The sequence below is a fragment of the Papaver somniferum genome, chromosome 2, assembly GCF_003573695.1.
Source record: "Papaver somniferum cultivar HN1 chromosome 2, ASM357369v1, whole genome shotgun sequence".
Taxonomy (NCBI): domain Eukaryota; kingdom Viridiplantae; phylum Streptophyta; class Magnoliopsida; order Ranunculales; family Papaveraceae; genus Papaver; species Papaver somniferum.
Genome location: NC_039359.1, coordinates 60,447,890 through 60,469,729, shown reverse-complemented (window position 1 = coordinate 60,469,729; position 21,840 = coordinate 60,447,890). Strand labels below are relative to the sequence as shown.

Below are 21,840 nucleotides of genomic sequence, written 5' to 3'. Positions count from 1 at the left end.
TGTGCTTAACTCTTATATGTTGTATGAGTTCTTATGAACCTTGTAAGATCCTTTCGTTTTGCTTATGTATTTTTTTTTCGTTTCTTTGTCATTTTATGACAAAAAGGGGGAGAAATATATGGAGTATATTATAATTTACAATCATTGAGAAAGGAGAAACATATCATCATGTTGTGTAGTATTACATACTAAAAAAGGGAATAACAAAGATGTTCAGGTTGAATATCTACTTAGCTTTTATTTAGGGGGATGTAAAGCTTTTGTTATTCAAATGTGTCACCAACGACATTTATTTTTGAATATAGGAATGTTATTGTACTGTTGAAACTTGGAATCAAGCGTATGAAGAATGAGTTAAGAGGTTGTTATGTAATACAATATATTTATCTTTTAATTCGTGTATTCTCCATGTGTATTAGAGTTTTGTCACTGAAATTTACAAAAGGGGAGATTGTTAGAGCATTGCTCGGTTGAACCCACCAAGCGTTGGTATGTCAAGGTTGGTTGTCATATTTTAGTACAAAAACTCAAAAGTCACTTGATTAGATTACTAGAGTCAACCTCGTTAGGTTAGACTAGTAAGTCTAGAAATATTGAGACATACAAGTATTACTCTGAAGACCTGAAGATTTTGAAGACGTATTGACAACAACGAAGACATCCTCCTTCTACTTGGGGCTAGTAATACAATACTGACTTGTTTCGAATGGAGATTGTGAAGATCGCAACGCCTGAGCATTTGAATCTGTACATCCACTTGGTTCCAAAATATTGCAAGTGGATGCAACATCTGAAGACATAAAAGTTGTTAAGGTGTTGGTGGATAAGAACTACAAGTCAACACAAATACGATCAGGCAATGAAGCTTACCCTGTCTAGTATTATTTCTGATGCATTAAATATTTTAGATAGACAAATAGAGGTGTTGGAGTATCTTTGCGTTGCAACTCGAGATGAGTTCGATGGGTACTCAGTTCATTCTCATGACAAAGTGGTGTTAAGTTGGTACTCGGCTTGACTGAAGCAGATATGTATGGTAGTTCAAATTAAATTTTATGTTATTATTTGTTTTGTTCTTTCAGAGAAGTTGAGATGTGGATGTCTTTGTATTTTGGTTGGACTGAAATTCTTACAAACATTAACAAGTCTCCTAGTAACAGAGCTTGTTCTGTGGTATGTGTTGCATTATCTTTTTTTCCCCGACCATATCCTTAATTGATTAAAGAATGGGTCATTCAAACTGGAGATGGTATGGTTTTATTAAAAAAAATTGTGGAGAGATCACTTGTGTTCTGAAGTGGAGTAACAAGGGTTTTACTCAATAAATACTTTTATATATTTGTAGATATCTTAAAAAGGGTCACGAAATTAATAACTTTATGAGAGTTTTAAAGAATTTAGCAAATTCTTGCAGAGTTATGTAGAGTTACTAGAAATAACCCGTGGCATAGCGGCACACATTGTAACATTTATCTTCTATCACGATGAACCCTGAATCTAACTAAATTACATATAGTATGGTGTTAATGTTCGATAAAAAATAAGATTAAAAAAAGGGTTTATATAATTTAATTATTGCTTCTAGTGAAATATAGTTGGCCTCTAATATATCCTCAAAATATGGTTACGCTGAATCTCACACATTTCGTATTAGTATTTTATGATATTTTTGTTAAGATTAAATAGGATGGTATGTACATGTATATACAATTACCTATCCTTCCACTTTCCCTATCATTCCAAAATAAAAATGTGAAAAATTAGAAGAAAAAAAGAAAGGTCTGCACAAAATGTGTTAAAATAAATACGATATTTCATCCCAAAATATATGCGACTATATATTTTCTATCTCCTAAAAATACCGAATTTTTCAAAACTAATAATTTCCCTCAAATATTCATTGTTTCCAGACTTGCAGAAGCTGCAAGGGTGTTCCTTCTCTTTCTGGATAGGTCTTGGGCACCTGTTACTCTGAATGGCAGGGGCAGTACTAAACTTGTGATCCTTGGAGTTACAAAATGGGCAATAAAGGGCTTCCTCTTCAGGTTTGTTACATTTTTTATAAAAATGTTCCGTTGATCCGCATATGAAACATGTATCTTTCCAATCTGGTGGCAATTTGAAATATGGATCAATCTTTTCCTTGTCTCTTAGAGAAAACCATATACCAGCTTGGTCTTTATCAACAATATCATCATCAACCCACTTAAGAACTTCATACCCTTTTTCAATTGCAACACAAGTTAACCTATTCGCGACCATGTTCAATTCTCTTTATTATTGGACCAAACAACAAAACGAAGCCTCGAATTACTCTACACCCAATTGAATGATTTTACTCGCGATACTTATGTAATTCAATGGACACGCAATTTCCCCATTTAGTGTCTTGATTACTGTTGAACAGTCACATAAGACTGTTAAATCAAATTGCTCTAAAGACTTAACCTTTTTCATCGATCTCCGCCATGTCTTTGGTTTTCACTTCAAATAAGTTAGTGAAACCCTTCAAATTCTCAGGTGATGCAGATCAACTGAACGGATTTTAAATCCGTTCTTTGATTTTCCATCTCATATCTACTAAATTATTTCGAAAGGGCGATTTAGTGATTTCATAAATCAGATTTGTGGTGTGCACGTGGTCGAGTAGAAAACATGTAAAACTCGTTATGTAATTATGATTCTTTGTACATTTTTATTAATTAAAGGGTTTGATTCATAGGAATATAAATATTGGTTGTGATTCTTTGCACCAGGCGTCTTCATATCACCAAGGTCATTTACAAACAATTTTGTGCTTTGATTTGTTTCTTTGTTTCTAGGTATGCTATAGGATTTTGTTATTTATGAATGACTTGCAAATTATTTTTCTTTTTGATGCATGATTTACAAAAAAGAAAAAGAAAAAAAAGAACTCGCTATCATGGATTTTCTCTATAATTGGTTTTTTATGTACAATCCTTGAGTGATTGGAAAATAACTTAATTTTCATTTAATTTTGTGGATTTATTTGAATTTTTCTATTGTTCATTTGAGAAATTATTTGGTTATTCATTATTCATTTATTTATAATGTCATACAAAGATTTATAGAGTCAATAGTTGTAAAAACTGATTTTACATGGAAATCTGCAAAAATCTAAATAATTGTATGAAAAACTTGACATGATAGATGCAAATAAAAAGTTTATCATAACTTACTTTTTTTTTGAAGCAACTTCAATTAATCTATCATATCTTACTTACTATACCAACTTCAATTATTATTTTTTAACAAAAAATGTTATGTTGTATACAACATTATTTTTTTGCTAAAGAACTGCAATAAATAATTAAAATAAAAAAGTTTTTAATCATATCATATAATAAGATGCATCTATGGTGTGGGTTTTATAGATTGTACATTTATGAAATAAAATAATAAAACTACATAATAGATCCGCTATTTTTGAGGAAAGGAAAGAAGTTTATCCAATATTCCTTGATTTCAAGGAGACATTATTAATCATGTAATAAAATATAAAATAGAACAAAGAGAGAAAAGACAGAAGACTTTCAGAATCTTACATATTTTGTAAGACTTTCATCAAAGCAAATATGTATAAAAAAGTCACTTAAAGTCTCGAAAATAGTAAACTCTTTGAATTTTCATATTTACGACGAGTAACACAACTTTAGAGAACTTTTAACCAATCTGTAATCGGTAACATTAACTTTGAAAGAAATGTTAAAAGTAAACAACCAATAAAAACAATACTGGGGAAATGCGTTGAAGTCTTTAAAAATCACTCAAAGTATTTATTGAGTAAAATAATCCATGCATCTACTCATTGTTATTTTAGTTAATGCCTTGTGTCAGACAACTGCATAACCAGAGGTCGATACACAAAAAGTCGTTTCTCTGGAAACCTTGATGAAGCAATGGACGAAGTAAGAATTAAGGACCAGTTTCTCAAATCCAACATCTTGGAGATGACTATAAAGTTTGGAAACACAGAATTCATGTTGGAGCGTGTTCAAGTATTTTCTTTCCTGTGTTTGGACTATAGAGTGGGCAAAATGGGACACACATTGATGAATTTGGTTGTTAGAGGGCGAAATGAGATGATATTCAATTTCATATGTACTCTAGAGCAGCAAAGAAACCAATTATACATAGATTTGTTGTACTCGATGAAAACAGTAACAGTATACTACATGTCACTACTTTCTTTTTCTTTTTATAAGGAAACGATTACAGATTACACATTAGCCCTTATCAATCCGTGGTCATCACACAGTGGAGGCAATAGCCATACCGGTGGTACAGAGTCTACAGACCAAATCATGTGGCTTTTGTTACTTTTAGCCCACTGTGCCAGGTCATGAGCTACTTTATTCGCTGTTCGAGTAACATACAGGAAAGATACAGATTGAAATTTAGTAATTAGGGTTCATGAGCTACTTTATTTGCGGTTCGAGTAACATACAGGAAAGATACAGATTGAAATTTAGTAATTAGGGTTTTGATATCTTGAAAGAGAACGCGAGTTCTTTGATCCCCTAAGAAAGTCTTCATATTGATTTGTTCTACTATCGTTGCCGCATCACTTTCAACAATGATCTTGTCTTTCTTCTTCTCCCAAGTGCATTTTAAAGCATCTCTGATGGCCCTTGTCTCTGCTTCCTCTGCTGAAAAACAAACAAGGTAAGTTGATTGAGCAAAGATAAATTCATGAGAGGAATCTCTGATGATGAATCCCATTCCCCCATCTTGAGAACTTAGATTCCAGGCACCATCCGTATTTATTTTAATCCAATTTCTTGGTGGAGCAACCCAATCAGAATCTGTTTGTTTATTTGTAATTGCAGAGATACAATTCCAGATTGGGGTTTTAGGGTTGCTCAACAACATTGATTGCGCTCGAGCAAAGATTGCCACTGGTTCCTCCAATTTCTTTTCATGCACAATTTCTTTTCATGCTTGTCCAGATTGACCACATCAGGCAGGCAATTTTTGGGAAGAGATCATCTCTATCAGAGGAATCTACATAAGGTTTAAGCCTTAACCAATATCTAATCCAATTATCAAATGTAAAGCTCAGAAATTGCGTGTTTTGGATATTTAATATTCTCCATACTGCATCAAGTTTAGCATAAGATACAAGAGAATGCATTATAGATTCTGATTTCCATTTACATCTTGGGCAGATAAAATCCGATATATGGATACGCTTATGAAGAATTTCATTTACTGGTATGACACCTTTCAGCGCTTTCCAGACAAATAGCTTCACCCTAGCAGGTAAATTTTGTTTCCATAAGGATTTCTATAGATTAGAATTGGACAAGTCCCCACTTACACTTAATGTAGAGTAGGAAGATTTAGTATTGAAGTTACCATCTTTTGATGGAACCCACACCCGTCTATCAATAGAGGGCTCAATACTAAGAGGGATTTTTTCAATCATATTTGTTGAAGATTGATCAAAAACAGCACTTCGTTTTGCCGTATCCCAGGTTCTAGTTTCCTGAATGATGAAATCATTTACTCTTATGTTCACGTCAGGCGCAGTGTTAGCCTTTGGTGTGGCACTCCCTTTTCCGGAGATCCAGTTGTCACACCAAGTATCAATGAAATTTCCTTCCCCCACTACCCATGAAATAAATGGCTTAATCTTAATCATGGTATTGTGGAGGCATTTCCAAGCCCAGGAAGCATATTTTGTGCATTTAGCATTTAGAACATCTGTCATTGGGAAGTACTTTGCTTTTAGTACTTTGGTTAGGAGGGAGCCTGGTTTCCACCAGCCTCCAGACACTCCTGGCCATCATCGCCGAATTGTTTACTTCACACTTTCTAAATCCCAACCCTCCTTCATTTTTTGATTTACAGATATTTTCCCAAGCAATCAGGTGGAGCTTCCTAATACTTGAATCTGGGTCTTCTCCCCACCAGTATCTGTTTAGGTGAGTATCAATCTTTTGACACAGGTTTTTTGGAATCAAAAATATTGCCATTTGGTATAGATACATTGCTTCGCCTACATGTTTAACTAACGTGGTTCTTCCTGCCTGAGACAGAAATGGAGTTAACCAGCAACTAATTCTCTTCTGCACCGCAGTTAGGAGAGACAGATGGGTTTTGGTTTTAGACCTTAAGATTGCGATAGGAGCTCCTAAATATTTTTCGCCAAGAGTGAGGTTAGATATATTTAGGATTTTTGCCAGTATCTTTATATGTCTTGGATGAACCTTCTTACTAAAGAAAAGTCCAGATTTCTCAAAGTTTATTTCTTGACCACTAGCTTTGCAATACTCTTGCAGGTAACCTTTTATCGCATGAAAATCAGGAATGGTTGCTTTTGTAAACAGAAGACTGTCGTCAGCGAACAACAGATGACTAATTTGAGAAGCAGAACCAAACTTTATGCCATGAATCAGGTTAGTTTCCTCCAAATGTTTGATATAAGCAGACAGTGCTTCTGCACATATGATGTATAAGTAGGGGATATGGGATCCCCCTGCCGTAGTCCTCTTTCCGGGTGAAACTTTCCCAAGGGGCTGCCATTCATGATAATAGAAAAAGTGACTGAATCAAAACAGTTCACAATAAGCTTTGTCCATTTTGGGTGAAACCCCAATTTAGACAAAACTTTAGCCAAGAATGACCATTCAATCCTATCATAGGCCTTGGACATGTCCAATTTTATGGCAGCATAACCCACCCACCCACCCTTCCTTTTTTTTTTTTGCTTAATAGAGTGAACTAATTCGTGAGCTAACACTACATTATCGGCAATTTGTCTTTTAGAGACAAAAGCACTTTGGTTTGGTGAGATCACTCTGTCCATCATAGACTTCATTCTGTTTGCCATTGTTTTCGAGATAACTTTGTAAGTAAAGTTACAAAGACCAATTGGTCTGAACTGGTCCACTGACTCTTCCATAGGTTTTTTTGGGACCAAAGCTATGTTTGTGTGATTGAATTGAGTAAGCAAGTGTTCAGACTCAAAGAAATGCTTGACCATTTGGGTTACACTTTCTCCCACCACATCCCAGTAGGTTTGGTAGAAAATTCCAGTGAACCCATCTGGTCCTGGAGCTTTTTTCGCACCCATTTGGAAGGCGGCAATTTTAATTTCTTCGTCAGACAATGGAGCCAGCAAGGCCTCATTATCCTCTTGAGTGACTTTTGTTTTAATGGTTTTAATAATAGTATCCTGACCATCATTGCCAGAGGTACTATAAAGTTGTTGAAAATATGATATAAATTCCTCTCCAATAGCTTCTCTTGTAGTTAGCCATGTACCATTTCTAGCTTTAATCCAGGAGATATTGTTCCTCTTTCTTCTGAACATAGTAGATTTGTGAAAAAATGGCATATTGTTATCGCCTTCTTGTAACCAAATTTCTCTGGACTTGTCTTTCCATAGGATTTCCTCAAGAGAGTATAAGTATGTTAATTTGTCGGTAACAAAGAAATTTTTCTTGTATCCCCGGGAGATTTCGTTTGCACATCAATAATCTGCTCTTTAGTTTCATGTAAAGAGAAATTTATGTTCCAAAAGAATTTTTATTCCACTGATTTAGTTTCTCTTTAGCATGATTCAATTTTTGTTTTAACTGATAGGCCTTTGAGCCCCTCACTTTGATTGACCAAGCTTGTTCAATAACCGTTTTGCAGGTGGGATCCTTTGTCCACATGGACAAGAAATGGTAAGATTTATGCAAGTTCTCCACACCAGGGATAAGGGAGACCAAGATGGGAGAATGATCAGAACTTAAGCGAGGGAGGTGGAGGGTATGTGTACGAGGAAAAGCAGTCTCCCACACCATTCACAATTGCACGATCAAGTCTACCCATTACTAGGTTATCACCATCTTGTTTGTTTTTCCATGTAAAGTCAGGACCAGAAAACGGCATGTCTCTAAGATCCCACAGGTTCATCACATTTTCCAAATGTTTAGTATCAGAATCAGTAATTGGTCTTTCCCCCCACTTATCTTGTTGTTGAAGCATGCAGTTTAGATCCCCCACCACGATAGTAGGAATTGAGAGATCATGGTTTAAGAAGTTTCTCCAACTGGTAGCTCTCAAACTTTTATTTGGTTCCCCATACACAAAAAACAAATTGCATACTGTGTTAGCTTTAATAGAATTGGAGGAGCAAAAGAAGCCTCTCTGGCTAGAATTGATCATTTTCATATCAAACCCATCTTTCCAGGCTAAGGCTAACCCTCTTTTTTTTTTTTTCCAATAGAAGGAATGATATTAGAATTAAGATAACCCAAAGAGCGTAATTTTCTAGCCGTAGTATCGACACTACACATGGTTTCGCAGAGAAAGATTATATCAGGGGACTTGAGTTTGATAATCTCCCTGAGTTCACGGACTGCCTCTGGTTTCTTGAGACCATGGCAATTCCAACTTAGGAAGCTCATTTCACCCACCGGAAGATTCACATATAAATAAACCACGACAAGGCCAAACTCAGAGAGACACCAATTATTACTAACGTATCCAAGGTCCAGCCGGAGAGACCACAACAGACGATGAAAATTTTGAAGTCTTAGATGACTAACAATTACTAGAATCAGAATATATAGAAGTAAAAAAAATGGATAAAGAGGAAAGTAAGATAAGGACAGACAAACCGCAAGAGGATAGATATCGCATATCAAGCCAGAAACCCAGACTGAAGCAGAGATAGAAAGCACCGTAGGTAGATAATCCAGGGATTTTAGAGCTGGGATTATTTTGAGTTTCCAAGACTTAATAACAAGAATCGAAGTATCTTAGGTCTTTGAATCTCTGTGTCTTAGTAACCGGTAGATTGGTTGGGAGTTTACAAGTGAGTGTCTTTGAGTAGCTTGGATCATAGAACTGGTTTTTTCAAAAGCTGTGATTGGTGATTTTGATATATTTCATGTGAAAGTATTCTCTGTTTTAGTTACATCTAACTAAGCCGACGTGGTTCCGGTTGTCTTCAAAACGTTATAACAAGATTATCTGATCAATCTTGTGACATGGGTGATGAACTGATTACGGAATCAAAGGTGGTTTCTGTTCTCCGGCAAGTTCCCGACTATTTCCGATTGTTTTCTGACTGATATTTAAGAGTAACGGGAAATTAACAGTCAAAAAAGATGTTTCCGGAGTTTAGCAATTTGAAAACAAGAAAGAGAAAGAGAGAGAGAAAACTTGGAAGTGCCCATGTCACTACTGAGTTAGCTCATAATCGTCAACTCTATTATTTATCTTGTGCAGTGTTTCAGATCAAAGAGAAATATACGTACACATACGGTCAGATATTATTACACATTTTTTTCTAATTCTAGACGGAGTTTTGCAAAGGTAGAGTTCCTTGATCCGTTTTGGCCGGATGGGAGTTAGCTTGCAGTATACTTTTTATACAAAGAAGCAAATTTTTCTGCTAACGCCTTAAGCCAAGAGGGGTTCAAATTGGCTTAGCACCATGCAGATGCCTTCCGTGATTTTTTTTTGCTCTTTGATATTATGTATAAAAATAAAAATGGTAAAATTAATGTACTAAAAAGAAGTTTCAGTAGTGTATTCAATCTTGATTATTAGCTTTCGATACTCGAGAATGATTGAAAAGGTATGTTAGATGTTGTGGTGAAGATCGTGCTGGACTTGGGATTTTTCAGTTTGATGCCAAGCACACCATATTATTTGATGGACACTATATGAATGATTTGGCTGCCAGAGACTAGGCCAGTGAGTGAGGGTCGTATAGCACAACTTTATGGAACCAAAAGAGGTTCTTTTGTGTGCCCTCCGGTCCATGCCTTTTCGATGCAGTACAATACTTGTCAAATGTAGTGACTGGAAAAGAATTCGAGCAAAAAAAAAAAAGAGTTGGGGCGAGAGAGGCTCGAACTCTCGACCTCAGGATCACTCAATAAATAGCTATGAGACCTACGCGCTAGCCAACTGCGCCACCGCCCCAGTTGTGAAATTCCGATAATTCTAAATTAAGAACCATTTACCTATGAGAAGGACATCATCAGTTAACAATTTTGACTAAGGTGCCCTACACCCAAAATTCATCAGGTGAAGTATGGCAAATGGGTTTCTTTTCTTTTCGTGAGCAATAATGAATTGACTTCACACATCTCCACTATTATGCTGCTCAAAATATTTTTCAGTTTATTTATGGGTGAAATCACCTGATTCACCTAGATCTGATTAAATATGTTTGTTTTTTTTGACTCAACTCAGTGAAACAGTCTCGTGAGTCCGAGTCAGAAATTAGATCTAAATCAACTAGTTTGTTAGATCCGACACAAAAATTATAAAAACAAACGGTCTGATGTCCGACTCGTGTTAAGTCATGAATTGACTCGGGTCCAACTCGCGAGTCAAATGCAAACAAACATGTTGCTAGTTCTTCCTGAAACACAAAGCTCTTATCATACCATCTAGACCAATAAAATCAAAATCTAAAATCCCAAAAACTAGGAATCAAGATTCATAACTACTGCGGACTGCCCAACGTGACCCAATTTACACCCACACCACAACCAAAACTCAAATTTTAGACAAGCAATGCTATTTTTGGCATCTAAGCCAACAAATGTTGAGCTGGTTTAAGGATCTCCATAATCATAATATTACTTCACTCACTTAACAAAATTAGACAACACATTAACCATTTTTCCAAGTACAATCTTTTGTGGTAGCGTGTAGGGCTTGGTGTCATTAGGTCTTAGTTGTAAAGACCCATAAAGACATTTAAAGAAAAAAGAAAAATAAAAAATACGTACACTCTTTAGCGTATAAATACACATACACTGACAGCACAAAGGAAAAAAAACATATAAACCCCCGCCTCCCCCAATCTCTTTCTTTCTTTACCTTCACTCCGTCTCCCGATTCTATCCCTTGTTTTAGGGTTTTGGTTTTTCTAGGGTTTGGGCCTTTTTAATACTCTTTACTACCAACATCATGTCTAAAGATCAGTTTAACATGGCAGATCTTGGTGCTAATCTTCCTGGTGCTGCCGCTGGTAAAACCCTAATCTCTTTCTCCTCCTTTTTTTTCTGATTTTTTTGTGTTTTTTTTTTTGGGATTTTTCAGTTTCAGTAACCGTTTAATCTGATGATTTTTTTGTAGCTTTGAGTGCGGAAGATCGTGCTGGACTTGTTAATGCTTTAAAGGTTAGTTTTTTTTTGGATTTTAAATCATTTTTTTTGTTGATTTGTTGGGGATTTTTGGCTGATTTTTGTTTGCAGAATAAGCTTCAGACTTTGGCTGGACAACATTCTGACGTACTTGAAAGTCTTACACCAAATGTTAGGAAGCGTGTTGAGGCTTTGAGAGAGATTCAGGTTTGTGGCTGATTTTTTCCCTCTAGTTTAGATTTTTCTTAGGGTTTATGATTGTTTTTTTGTTTGCTTGGTTTTTTTTATTTTGTGATTAAATTTGTTTGGGGTGATGGTAGGGTTTAGATTTGGAGAAGTTTAATTAGAATGAATTGGTATTTTCGTCCTACAAGGGTTGTTTGTTTTTGGTGTAATTTATGAGACTGGTAAGCAGCTTATGGGCTAAGTCTGTAATTAACACCACGCTGTGATACTCGGGCGGCAGGGTTTTCATTTCTAAAGTTGTAGGTTAAATTGTTGCTTTGAATCTTCATCCTTTACTGGTTTAAATGATGAATTAATTTTCATCTTTTGACGATACTAGGAAACTGTTTCATGTATAGGTTGTCTCTGTAAAATACATCACATCAAATGTGTATTCTGTATTGATTTGTAATGTCTGAATATCTTGATCATTTTCATCTTTGCTAAGTTACACTGTAGGGGCACAAATTTGTCTCATAAGCATTAACTATGTTCTTCATGCTTATTTCTGTGCATTCGTGTTCAGTGACTTGTGGGTCTTTTGGTTCCATCTATAATGGGTTTTTGACATTGTTGTTTCTCCTTTGCAGACTAAGCATGATGAAATCGAAGCAAAGTTTTTTGAAGAGAGAGCCATACTTGAAGCCAAGTACCAGAAGATGTATGAGCCTCTTTACAGTCAGGTACAATATCTATTCTATGAGCACCTAACCACAGAAGGGGCATCTGCTTCAGTGTGTTTTGCTGATGCCTCTAAAGGAGAACCCTCAGTTGGATTCTGATTTGAAATTTACCTACTGTTAGCAGACTCTCAAAGTGATGTTTGACTTGAATGCAGAGATTTGATATTGTAAATGGTGTCGTTGAAGTCGACGGAGTTACAAAAGAGGTTGAGGCTGACAAAGAAGCCGATAAAGATGCAGAAGGTATAATATATACTTGATCTATGTTTGAGTTTTTCAATTTCAAAACAGTGCTTGAATTATCTTAACTGGATTGTGTACTTGCAGTAGAGAAGGGTGTTCCCAATTTTTGGCTCAATGCTATGAAGACAAATGAAGTTTTGATGGAGGAGGTAAATGATATGATTAGCCACTTTTCTCCTTGTTGCAATCAGATTCCAGAATTGTTGGTTTAATTTACTCTTTCTGGAATGTAGATCACAGAACGTGACGAAGGTGCTCTCAAGTATCTGAAAGATATCAAGTGGTGCAGGATTGAGGAGCCCAAGGGATTCAAGCTTGAATTCTTTTTTGATACCAATCCCTATTTCAAGAATGCTGTCCTGACAAAAACTTATCACATGATTGATGATGATGAACCAATTCTAGAAAAAGCAATTGGGTAAGCTTCTGGCATCATCCTTCGACTACTGTTACCTCAGTAGTTGTTTAATCCTTTCTTACTCATTATGATTGTGACTATGCAGGACTGAAATTGATTGGTATCCTGGGAAGAGTTTGACCCAGAAAGTGCTGAAGAAGAAGCCTAAGAAGGGGTCAAAGAACACAAAGCCCATCACAAAAACCGAAGACTGTGAAAGTTTCTTCAATTTCTTTAACCCTCCTCAAGTCCCTGAGGATGATGATGAACTTGATGAAGAGACAGTAAGTCTTACTTGAGTTGAAACACTAGAAAATTAAGAAATATGTAGGCATTGGAGAACTGTTGAGAAATATTTTTTTTTCTAAATTTGCTTGCACTTGTAAACAGGCTGAAGACCTTCAGAATCAAATGGAGCAAGACTATGATGTTGGGTAAGTAGATATGCCTTACTTTATAGTTGCAGATCTTCTTGGAGCCTTAACCAAATTGTTGTGGTTGCTTAATATGTTTGAAATTTGTGCTTCTCTTTTTTCAGCTCCACCATCCGTGACAAGATCATCCCACATGCTGTGTCGTGGTTCACTGGAGAAGCTGTCCAGAGTGAAGAATTTGATATGGATATGGATGATGAGGACGATGACGAAGATGATGAGGAAGATGAGGATGAGGATGATGACGAGGAAGATGAGGACGAGGATGACGACGATGAAGAAGATGATGAAGATGAAGGCAAGAACAGGAAGAAGGTAATATCTCTGAACCTCTTGATCTGAACTCTGGTGTTTATGTTACTCAATATCTGCTCTTCTCAAAGCCGTTCTAATATGTACCCTTTATTTGCTCGCTTGACTCAAATCCCCACAGCCAACATCCGGAAAGGTAAAGAATCGTCTCTCTATTTATTGAGTTCATGTCGATTCAATTTATTCCACTGTTGTGGTAACTGTATCTGAGCTTATCTACTTTCTGAGTTGCAGAAAAGTAGAGTTCCAGCTGCTGAAGGACAGCAAGGGGAGAGACCACCAGAGTGCAAGCAGCAGTAAGGTTTGGTTTAGCAGCAGCCAAGTAAAACTGGGTTTATAGTGTAGTGTGGAGAGTGGCCTGAATTCTGGAGTGGAGTGAGAAAGATGAAGGGGAATGGGGAAGAGAAAGCGAAATGGGATAGCAGTTTTGATTTATCCTTTCTTTGGTTATTGTCATTGGTGTTAGTCGACAGCTATATTTTTTATTTAGGGTTTTGTTGGGAGGGTGAACTGGAAAATTGTTGACATATTATGCCCTTTTTAGTTTTCCTTCCTGTGGTGGTCTGTGGTTATTCCAATGTTTTGAACTTCCCTTTCAAACTATTTGAAATAGTAGTATATTCTTATATTGTTCTTCTTATAGTATTTGAACAGTCTTGCCATCATCTAGTAGTATATATGTTTCCGGGCCTTGTTATTTCTGCTGGAGTCTCCCTTTGAAGTTTGAACAGTCTTACCATCATCTACTAGTATATGTTTCCTGGCTGTGTTATTTCGACTGTTGGAGTCTGGAGACACTGATCAATTTTGCATTTTGCATTCAAGTAAAAATTCTTTGGCTTGGCATGCAACTTGGTAAATCTTTGGCTTCTGTAAGATTTTCAATGTGAAAATTAAATGGATGCTTGGACTTCTAAAACTGTTCCCCTGGTGAAATGTAGCCTTGCTTGTAAAGTTAGTGATAATATACACTTAGTTTGATAACTTCTGTCATCAAACTGGAGTTCGTATCCTCTTTGCGGGTCTTACAAAGAAAAACTGAAAACAAAGCTAATATGAAAAGAATACTGCAAAGAAAAAGAGTAGGCTTGAAGTGAATCTAATTCAGTAATTGTATCTGTTTTTGCATTCTTTCTGTCTGTTGCTGAGTACTGACAAACAATAATGGAAATGAAAACCAAAATGACTAAGAGAGAAGTGAACTTCACAAGAAACAACTTCCTCTCAACAAGAATGCTAACTCCATTATTTGCTAAAAACACGTGGAAAACCCCCCATACAAAAAAAGAAGAGTAAAGCATGGCTACTGAATCTCATATTGTACATATTCCACAATAATCTGCTATAAAATCCCGTTAGCGTATGAGACACTTCCGGATTCTGCTGGGACCAAAAAAATTATCTATGTCGAGAAGGGGTTAGGTTTCTGCTACAAACCACCCCAATTCATGAACTTCTTAACTTCATCGTATAGAACCAAAATTGCAGCAGCACCAGTACTCCTAAACATATTTGAAACTGCACCACGATAATATGAACGCACCCCTTCAGTCCTGTAAATCGTCTTCCAACAATCTAGTGTACTCTGGTACATTGGCTTCTCCAAACCAGATTGCATCATCATTCGCCTTCGAACAGTGTCTAAGGGGTATGACAATAGACCTGCAGAGGTTGTTACAGCTTGGGCAGCAACCCAGCGTTTCCATAACTGCAACTCGAGATCAGATTTTTCTGACATCTTTTCTTTCACTGTATCAAAACCCCCAAAATATAAACCCCGATGGACAATCATCCCATGTAAAGAGGCAGGTAGGCCTCTATAGATACCCTTGATTCCATCTTTTTTACGAATAGAGGATAAGAAGTGGATGATTCCTTTGAACTGGCGAGCTTCATTTCTCCCAAGGTCTGCTGCAAGGCGCGTATGAGCAATATCAAGTGGGTAGATGATAATCAGTGTTGTACAGCCAGCAGAAGCACCAGCAATGAAATTCGCTGGGGCACCAGCCATAAACTGGTTATATGGAGATCCTTCACTCCTTAAAATGTTTTTGTACAGATCCTGCAGATAAAAACAGATTTCTATGACATAATGGGAGTGAAACTCACAAAAACAACCATCTTCCATGCTATCTTACCAAAAGAAAACTTGTAGCAGATTAGTTGGTAGGAAATCCAAAAGCATCATTCATGTCTGGTAGATTACTAACTACTAAAATTTCCTTTATACTACGTGTATGAAAATCAAGCCCAACAGCCAGCACCCCTAGATGAGGTATGCTCATCGGCTTCCTCAGCATAAAATAAAAATGAAGACTAGTTTGAGAAGTGGAAGAAAAATATTAAACATGAAAGGATAAATAAACTATTAAGTTTAATGTAGTCGTTACATTTCACCACAACGAAAAAGGAGTAAATTGAACATGTAAATCTGTCGATTTTACAGAACCAAAGTCACAACTAGTGCTTTTGCAGGTCTACAGAGTTTCCCATCGACTGTTTTTAATCTTCCAAGCCTTTAAGTGTCTTGTTAGAGACATAGTCCTAACTCTTATCATCTTCATGTGGCCAAGCAGGCACCAAATCAATCCAACATATAGTTTACCCACAAACCCACCTAGTCCTTGACCCATTATAACTTGAGAAATATTTGATCATAGAATTTTTGCAGCAGTCCAATCAAACTGTATTTACCACATTGTAAGGATTTGTTTCTGTGAATATAATATCTAATATCCAAACACAAATAGAATAGCACATATGGACTGGTCTACATTGAGTTTCTGCAATCACAATGTTTGACATGTAAAAAACCCACACTAACTTTGTTCCTACCTACACATACGTATGTTCCTACATCGGAGGTCCATTTCAAAAATGGTCTATTCTTGCACAATATAGGAAACTTGATGAAAATGTAGATAATTTCAAATCATTTATAAAAGGCCACAGATATATTACGAAATATCATCCACAGTTATAGCAGATTGACAACACAATTACTATATTCATTAATAATAAATCTTGTTCAAACTAAATCTTACAAACACCATGACAAACTCATCTAAATGAAATTGCAAAACATGTAATCTACCGTTAAATCTTTCCAAAGTTTCATATGCCCAAATCAGTGACAGAACTTCTTTCCCTCAGTTCTCTTGTAAATTAGATGAAATGTTTGCAATAAGATCTGTCTTTCATACACTTCCACAATGTGTCTGCCTCATGATATTCCAGTCCAACAGCTCGTACATCTTACATGATACAATATCCCCAAGATACTAACCAAATGAAACACAACTAAACCAAATACCCGAATCCTAAATCTTAAACTACATGGTAGATAACCACCGAAATAGGTCTGATTCTCTATTTTCTCGCTCTTTCATGATGAAAAACCACATTCTGAAAGGCCCCTTTCCCCAACATACTACTCTTATGTTCAACCCTCTTTTATCCCTAATGTCCCTGAACCAAAATGCTAACATAAAGTAACATTTGCACCAAACCTACAATGACATACAAATTCCTAAGTTTCCCAATGAGCCCAAACCTAGTAAAACATCTAAACTTGCCCATATGAAACCAAATCACACTCTAACAACCAAAATGAACAATCAAAATCAAAACCAAAGCATACCGAATAACCACAAAATCGTAATAATCTAAGGTAAAGGAAAATGAGAATCAAATCATACCTTGAGAGAAAAGTTGAGAGCAACAGAAGGATAATACCTAATAACACTACTACCATTCCCTCTCCATAAAGAAATAACACCTTCTTCTCTAATAGTTCTTAAAATACAATCAACCATTCCTTTAAATCTCTTGTTCTTTCCGTTAACAATTGCTATATTGCTTTCCTGTGTTTGTAATAATAGTTTTGCCCTTTCTATTGGTGCTACTATTGTATGAACAAATCCACCCATTACTGCTCCTGCTATCAAATCTTTCTGGAAATTTCCTAACCATTTTCTTGTTTCTCTTAAGGGTTTCTCCTCTTCTTCATTTTCTTCCTTCATTCCTTTTACAAAAGAATCAAATCTTTTTATCTGATGTCTTGATAATGGTGAATGTTATCAAATCCTCCTTTAAATAACAAAATTTCTGGGGGTTTTTGGTAATGGTGAGTGAAAGGGTTTCTCTGGGTCTATCTGATATAACAGAAATTCAAGGGTTGGACAAAAAACTTGATCAGGATCTTCATTTTGTTTAGTATTTGTGAATCTTTGATGTTCCCATTTTTTTTGTTCTTTGAAAATTGTTCGTCTGGACTCTGGGATATCTATATGCAAAAAATGGTTATTTGTGGTTTAGTCCTTTATTTTATGCTATAATTAGCACTACACCACTATGTATTTTTGCATACGAAACCTAATATTAATAAAGATAAAGATTAATGACTTTGACCATTAGCTTTGCCTTTTCTTTTTACTGTTTGACATAACATTTCAGCTTTTTTTTTATTTACTCTATGTAAATTTTCAATTTACTGTGAGCGTCAAACGTCTTAACCATCTCCTAGCGGTTAGTGAATATTCTTTGAACTTGTAATTTGAAAGCTTGCTCCACGGTTTGAGAAGAAAACAATCATATCCTTATGATTTAGACAGGACTATCCATGGTTGTCTAGGGAGTCTTAGTTTGCAATGTTCGTATTTGTACAACTAATAACCTTTTAAGTTTAATATGACTAAGAAACTTTCTTTCTCCGGAAAAAAAATCCTCTTTGAAAACCCAACGAAATCCTAGCGCCGTTTGAGTCTTCTCTTGCTCGGATCTTGCTCTATTGAAGCGGATCTGAGCAAGAGAAGCTCACACCATCTTCTTCCTTTGCCTTTTCATTTTTTACTGCTTTGATTTCATCTTTTTAGATTAGTTTTTGGTTTAAATCTGACTGATTTCTTTGAAAAATCTAGTTGGGTTTTCATCCTTTGAGTTTTAGATCGGTGTAGAGTACTTCTTCTCTGGTTTGTGTAGATTCGTTATTAGGATTGATAGGTTTTCTCTCTTTGTGGAGGAAAATTTTTGTTTTCAATACTTCTCCAGCATCTCTTAAATCAAGATCAATAGCAACAACAAAATCACTTGTTTCAAAAGTAGCAGCAGCGATCACAAGAGTTTCAACTACAGCAGCAACAACAATCACAGAATCAACAAGAAGAATCACAGAAACAGCAGCAATAATCACATACTCAACTCTTAGATCAATCAACATAACATCTGATTCAAAGAGACGAAGTAGCAAGATCGTATCAGTAATCAATACCCCTGTATTGGGTTCCTTTCAGTTACTATGTTTCAAAAAAGTGGATCATTGTATGATCCTGCTCTCCTGTTCGTGACCAGGAAAGGAGTGCTATATGTGGTTGTTCATCTCCGCACACCCAAAACCCTGAGAGATGGATGGATTTTTTTTTGGATCCTAACAATTTTACTTTGGGCAAAATTGTTAATTGATTTGGAAGAAATTAGTTCTTTCAAAATAATATCATCTAAACTTCATAAGGAAAGAATTCAATTAGTTGTATTATTGGGTGATTCTCTTTGCTATGTCTCTAGAGTTGTTAGTGTCCATCTTAGTCAAATCTTCTCAAATTTCTTACATCAGATCTGTAAGTGTTGTTGCTCATACTATCCTTGTAATTTCTGTTGCATACACTATCTCTGTAATGGTCCCTGTAATGGTGTTGATGAAGTTGTAATGGTTCCTTAAGGTGCTTTTGCCTTAAGTTTTTCTAAAAACAAAAAAAAGTTTAACATGGCTTGCTTATATTCAAAAAGGAAAAAGGAAAAAAGAAGACGCTTGCTTATACTCTTGACAAACAACTAACGCAATACTGACGACATGGTGGTTGCATTTGGAAAAGGACAACAAATGTATTCCAATATTTATTTTCATGTATTTTTGTTTGGGTTGAAAACGAAATCGAGCTGAGCTCCAAATGTATGGATAAATCCAAAGCTAAAGATGAAACCAATATGCGCTTGCTTTTATTAGATACACAAAATTGATCAAAAAGACTAAAATCAATAATTTCTGGGTGAAAAGAACATTTAGATTTTGATACTGTTTAAATGAACAAAAATGTAAAAATTACCAGAATGTAAACAGTTTCGTCCTACCCATTTTTAAATATTTTTTCTTATTTTTAATTTACATCAGGATGCATCCAGTTTCATCCTTACTATTTTTTAAGTTTTAGTCAGGATGAATCCAGTCTCATCCTTGCTATTTTTTTGGTGTCCATTTCACTCATAATAATTTTTACTCGTCCATTTGAACCATGTTTTAAAAGTATTTGAACAAATGACACATTTTCCGTATTAGATAAGAAATTGTAGTTCTATTTTGTTGGTTTAAGTTTTGTCGGGGTTAATGAAATGAAATGTTGTTTGGTACGAAGCTCGAATCGTCAACGCAAAAGAAAAGTTCTCTGCTCGTAACCAATACCGGTTTGGGTAAATGGGCCGGGCTGAGGAGATCAGAGATTAATGTGTAGTTGGGTATGTTTAAGGTGCCTTTTTTTTCTTCTCTTTCTGTGCCTTTCATACTTTTATTCTCGCTTTTGGATGTATTTTTGGTGAGTAAAAACTAAATGGTATCAAATTTGAAACTAATATTTTGAAATGTATTTCTCTTATAAACTCTACATACCTATAAAAAATGAGTCTATTTGGAAATACTAAACTTCACAATTAACCAATCTTAATTTTAATAGTTAAAAATCTGCGTTGACAATGGACGATTCATTTCCAAAATAGTAGATGTTGGTCTTATACATCGCTGAATAAGCTCATTTTTCGATAGCAATGTAGAGCTTGTAAGACGAACGTAACTCCTTGATATTTACTTCATATTTATTACCGTTTAGTTTTATCCACAAAAATGACAACCAAAATGTGAGATAGTCTGAGAATAAAAGTACCAAAGATCCTCATTAAGTTTTGCTAACTAAGGGACCAAACAGGTCGAGATGGTGATAGACTGATAGTGAATATGGTTACCCCTTAAACACCCTGTTCCTATTAAATTAAAAGACCATGGATATATCTGCACAAAATTGGTTGAATAACCCACTTAAATCTTTTTTTTTCTAGGTAATGTAAAATAATACTCCAATTAAATCCCTAACTGTTTAAATACTCAAGATTCGCTTAAATACTTTTTTAATATCCAACTTGGATATTTCATATATAACACAACTATTTTTTCTTGTTAAAACCGAAATATCCTTCTTTCAGTTTTACTTAACTGAAACATCTAAGTAATGGACGATAGAAGCAAACCCATTATGTATGTTTGGCCACCAAAAGCTAAGTTTATAATAGGGGTAATTTGTGTTATTTTCCCTGGTGAAGATCATAATTTGAATTACCTCCCCGACAGAGATAAAATTAGTTAGACCTCCCATCGGTACATTTTTCGTCCAAAGTTGGTTATCTGAGTCAACAACTTTGTACAGGTGGACCATTTTTTACCCGTGGATGTTTGACTTTCCCAATATGTCTCGCCGGATTTTCCACCACCAGAACCGACGAACGTGTATATGAATTCTGGTAATGAGCGACGTTGCAGACGAGATTCACTATCTCCTGTGGTTTAGGCCTTTTGTCGAACATCAGATGCGCCGAAGCTGGTAAAGCAAAGACACCGATTTTGTTGTTTTACTGAGTTCACTTTAACCTGCAAATGTGATTTCTAAGACAACCCCATCATTCATACATAAACAAGAACTCCATACTTCATCAATCATGGCCATTTAAACAACGTCAGCAAGCTTTTCTTTCATGACTTGAGCTTCATACATTATATCTCAACTAAACTTAGAAAAATTCATCGAGTAACGAACTTAGAAATCAAATTTAGTACCATTATATCTTAACTGAACTCTAATTGAAACCAATCGAAACTCCAATTAAATTCCTAACCGAAGTCAGCACAAATCCTAAAGTCCCATTTGAACCTATCTACACCACAATAACCAACACTACCAGTACTACCACCATAACCAACATCAACACTTTCCACCGTTGCCAGGAAAGCTTTACTCATCATAACTAATTTCTGTTGAAATCCCTACCCAAAATCCAACCGCTCTTCCCTAAATTCTGTTGATGCATAGGAGAAGGTGAGGATATTTTGGGTAGTTCACCAAAAAAAATTCTTTTTTGGACACCTGTACACAGGTGCTGACTCACATAACCGGACCTGGACGGAAAATGTAACGAGGGAAAGTTTTACTAATTTTATATCTGTAGGGGAGGTAACTCAAATTATGATCTTCGCCGGGGAGGTAACGCAAATTACCTCTTTATAAAATTAAGCCAGTAATGAATACATTCGTAACTTGTTAGTAGCGGACATCCACCCATTAATAAGGGACTCATTCACCCTAAGTTTTTCATTTTTCTTTGAA

The 21,840-nt window shown here is 35.7% G+C and overlaps 2 protein-coding genes, 1 long non-coding RNA gene and 1 other non-coding gene across 6 annotated transcripts; 2 read left to right on the top strand and 2 right to left on the bottom strand.

The window, feature by feature from the left end:
- The first annotated feature begins 4,278 nt into the window (after positions 1-4,278).
- On the top strand, positions 4,279-8,144 carry LOC113353378. Its single transcript, XR_003361248.1, has 7 exons — positions 4,279-4,686; positions 4,851-5,034; positions 5,190-5,283; positions 5,875-5,948; positions 6,063-6,182; positions 6,306-6,422; positions 7,666-8,144. It is a non-coding gene; the product is annotated as an uncharacterized LOC113353378 (long non-coding RNA).
- A 1,718-nt stretch (positions 8,145-9,862) lies between these two features.
- Positions 9,863-9,951, bottom strand: TRNAM-CAU. The gene is given in 2 exon segments: positions 9,863-9,898; positions 9,914-9,951. It is a non-coding gene; the product is annotated as a tRNA-Met (tRNA).
- Positions 9,952-10,836: 885 nt separating this feature from the next.
- On the top strand, positions 10,837-14,065 carry LOC113347797 (nucleosome assembly protein 1;2-like). Of its 3 annotated transcripts, none has more exons than XM_026591476.1 (12): positions 10,838-11,011; positions 11,119-11,162; positions 11,250-11,333; positions 11,942-12,034; positions 12,190-12,277; positions 12,362-12,426; positions 12,511-12,695; positions 12,781-12,958; positions 13,065-13,108; positions 13,213-13,423; positions 13,542-13,556; positions 13,655-14,065. In XM_026591476.1, the coding sequence occupies exons 1-12, from the start codon at positions 10,951-10,953 to the stop codon at positions 13,718-13,720; spliced, it is 1,134 nt and encodes a 377-aa protein (XP_026447261.1). In that variant the 5' UTR covers positions 10,838-10,950; the 3' UTR covers positions 13,721-14,065. The 3 variants fall into 3 exon arrangements, with proteins under 3 accessions (XP_026447262.1, XP_026447261.1, XP_026447260.1); XM_026591475.1 differs by having other exon boundaries at positions 10,839-11,011; positions 11,238-11,333; XM_026591477.1 differs by lacking the exon at positions 13,542-13,556 and having other exon boundaries at positions 10,837-11,011; positions 11,238-11,333.
- Positions 14,066-14,514: 449 nt separating this feature from the next.
- LOC113347796 (probable ADP,ATP carrier protein At5g56450) lies at positions 14,515-17,691 on the bottom strand. The gene is made up of 2 exons (XM_026591474.1): positions 17,119-17,691; positions 14,515-15,482 (listed from the first exon to the last, which is right to left on the bottom strand). The coding sequence occupies exons 1-2, from the start codon at positions 17,440-17,442 to the stop codon at positions 14,850-14,852; spliced, it is 957 nt and encodes a 318-aa protein (XP_026447259.1). The 5' UTR covers positions 17,443-17,691; the 3' UTR covers positions 14,515-14,849.
- Between the last annotated feature and the right edge of the window lie 4,149 nt (positions 17,692-21,840).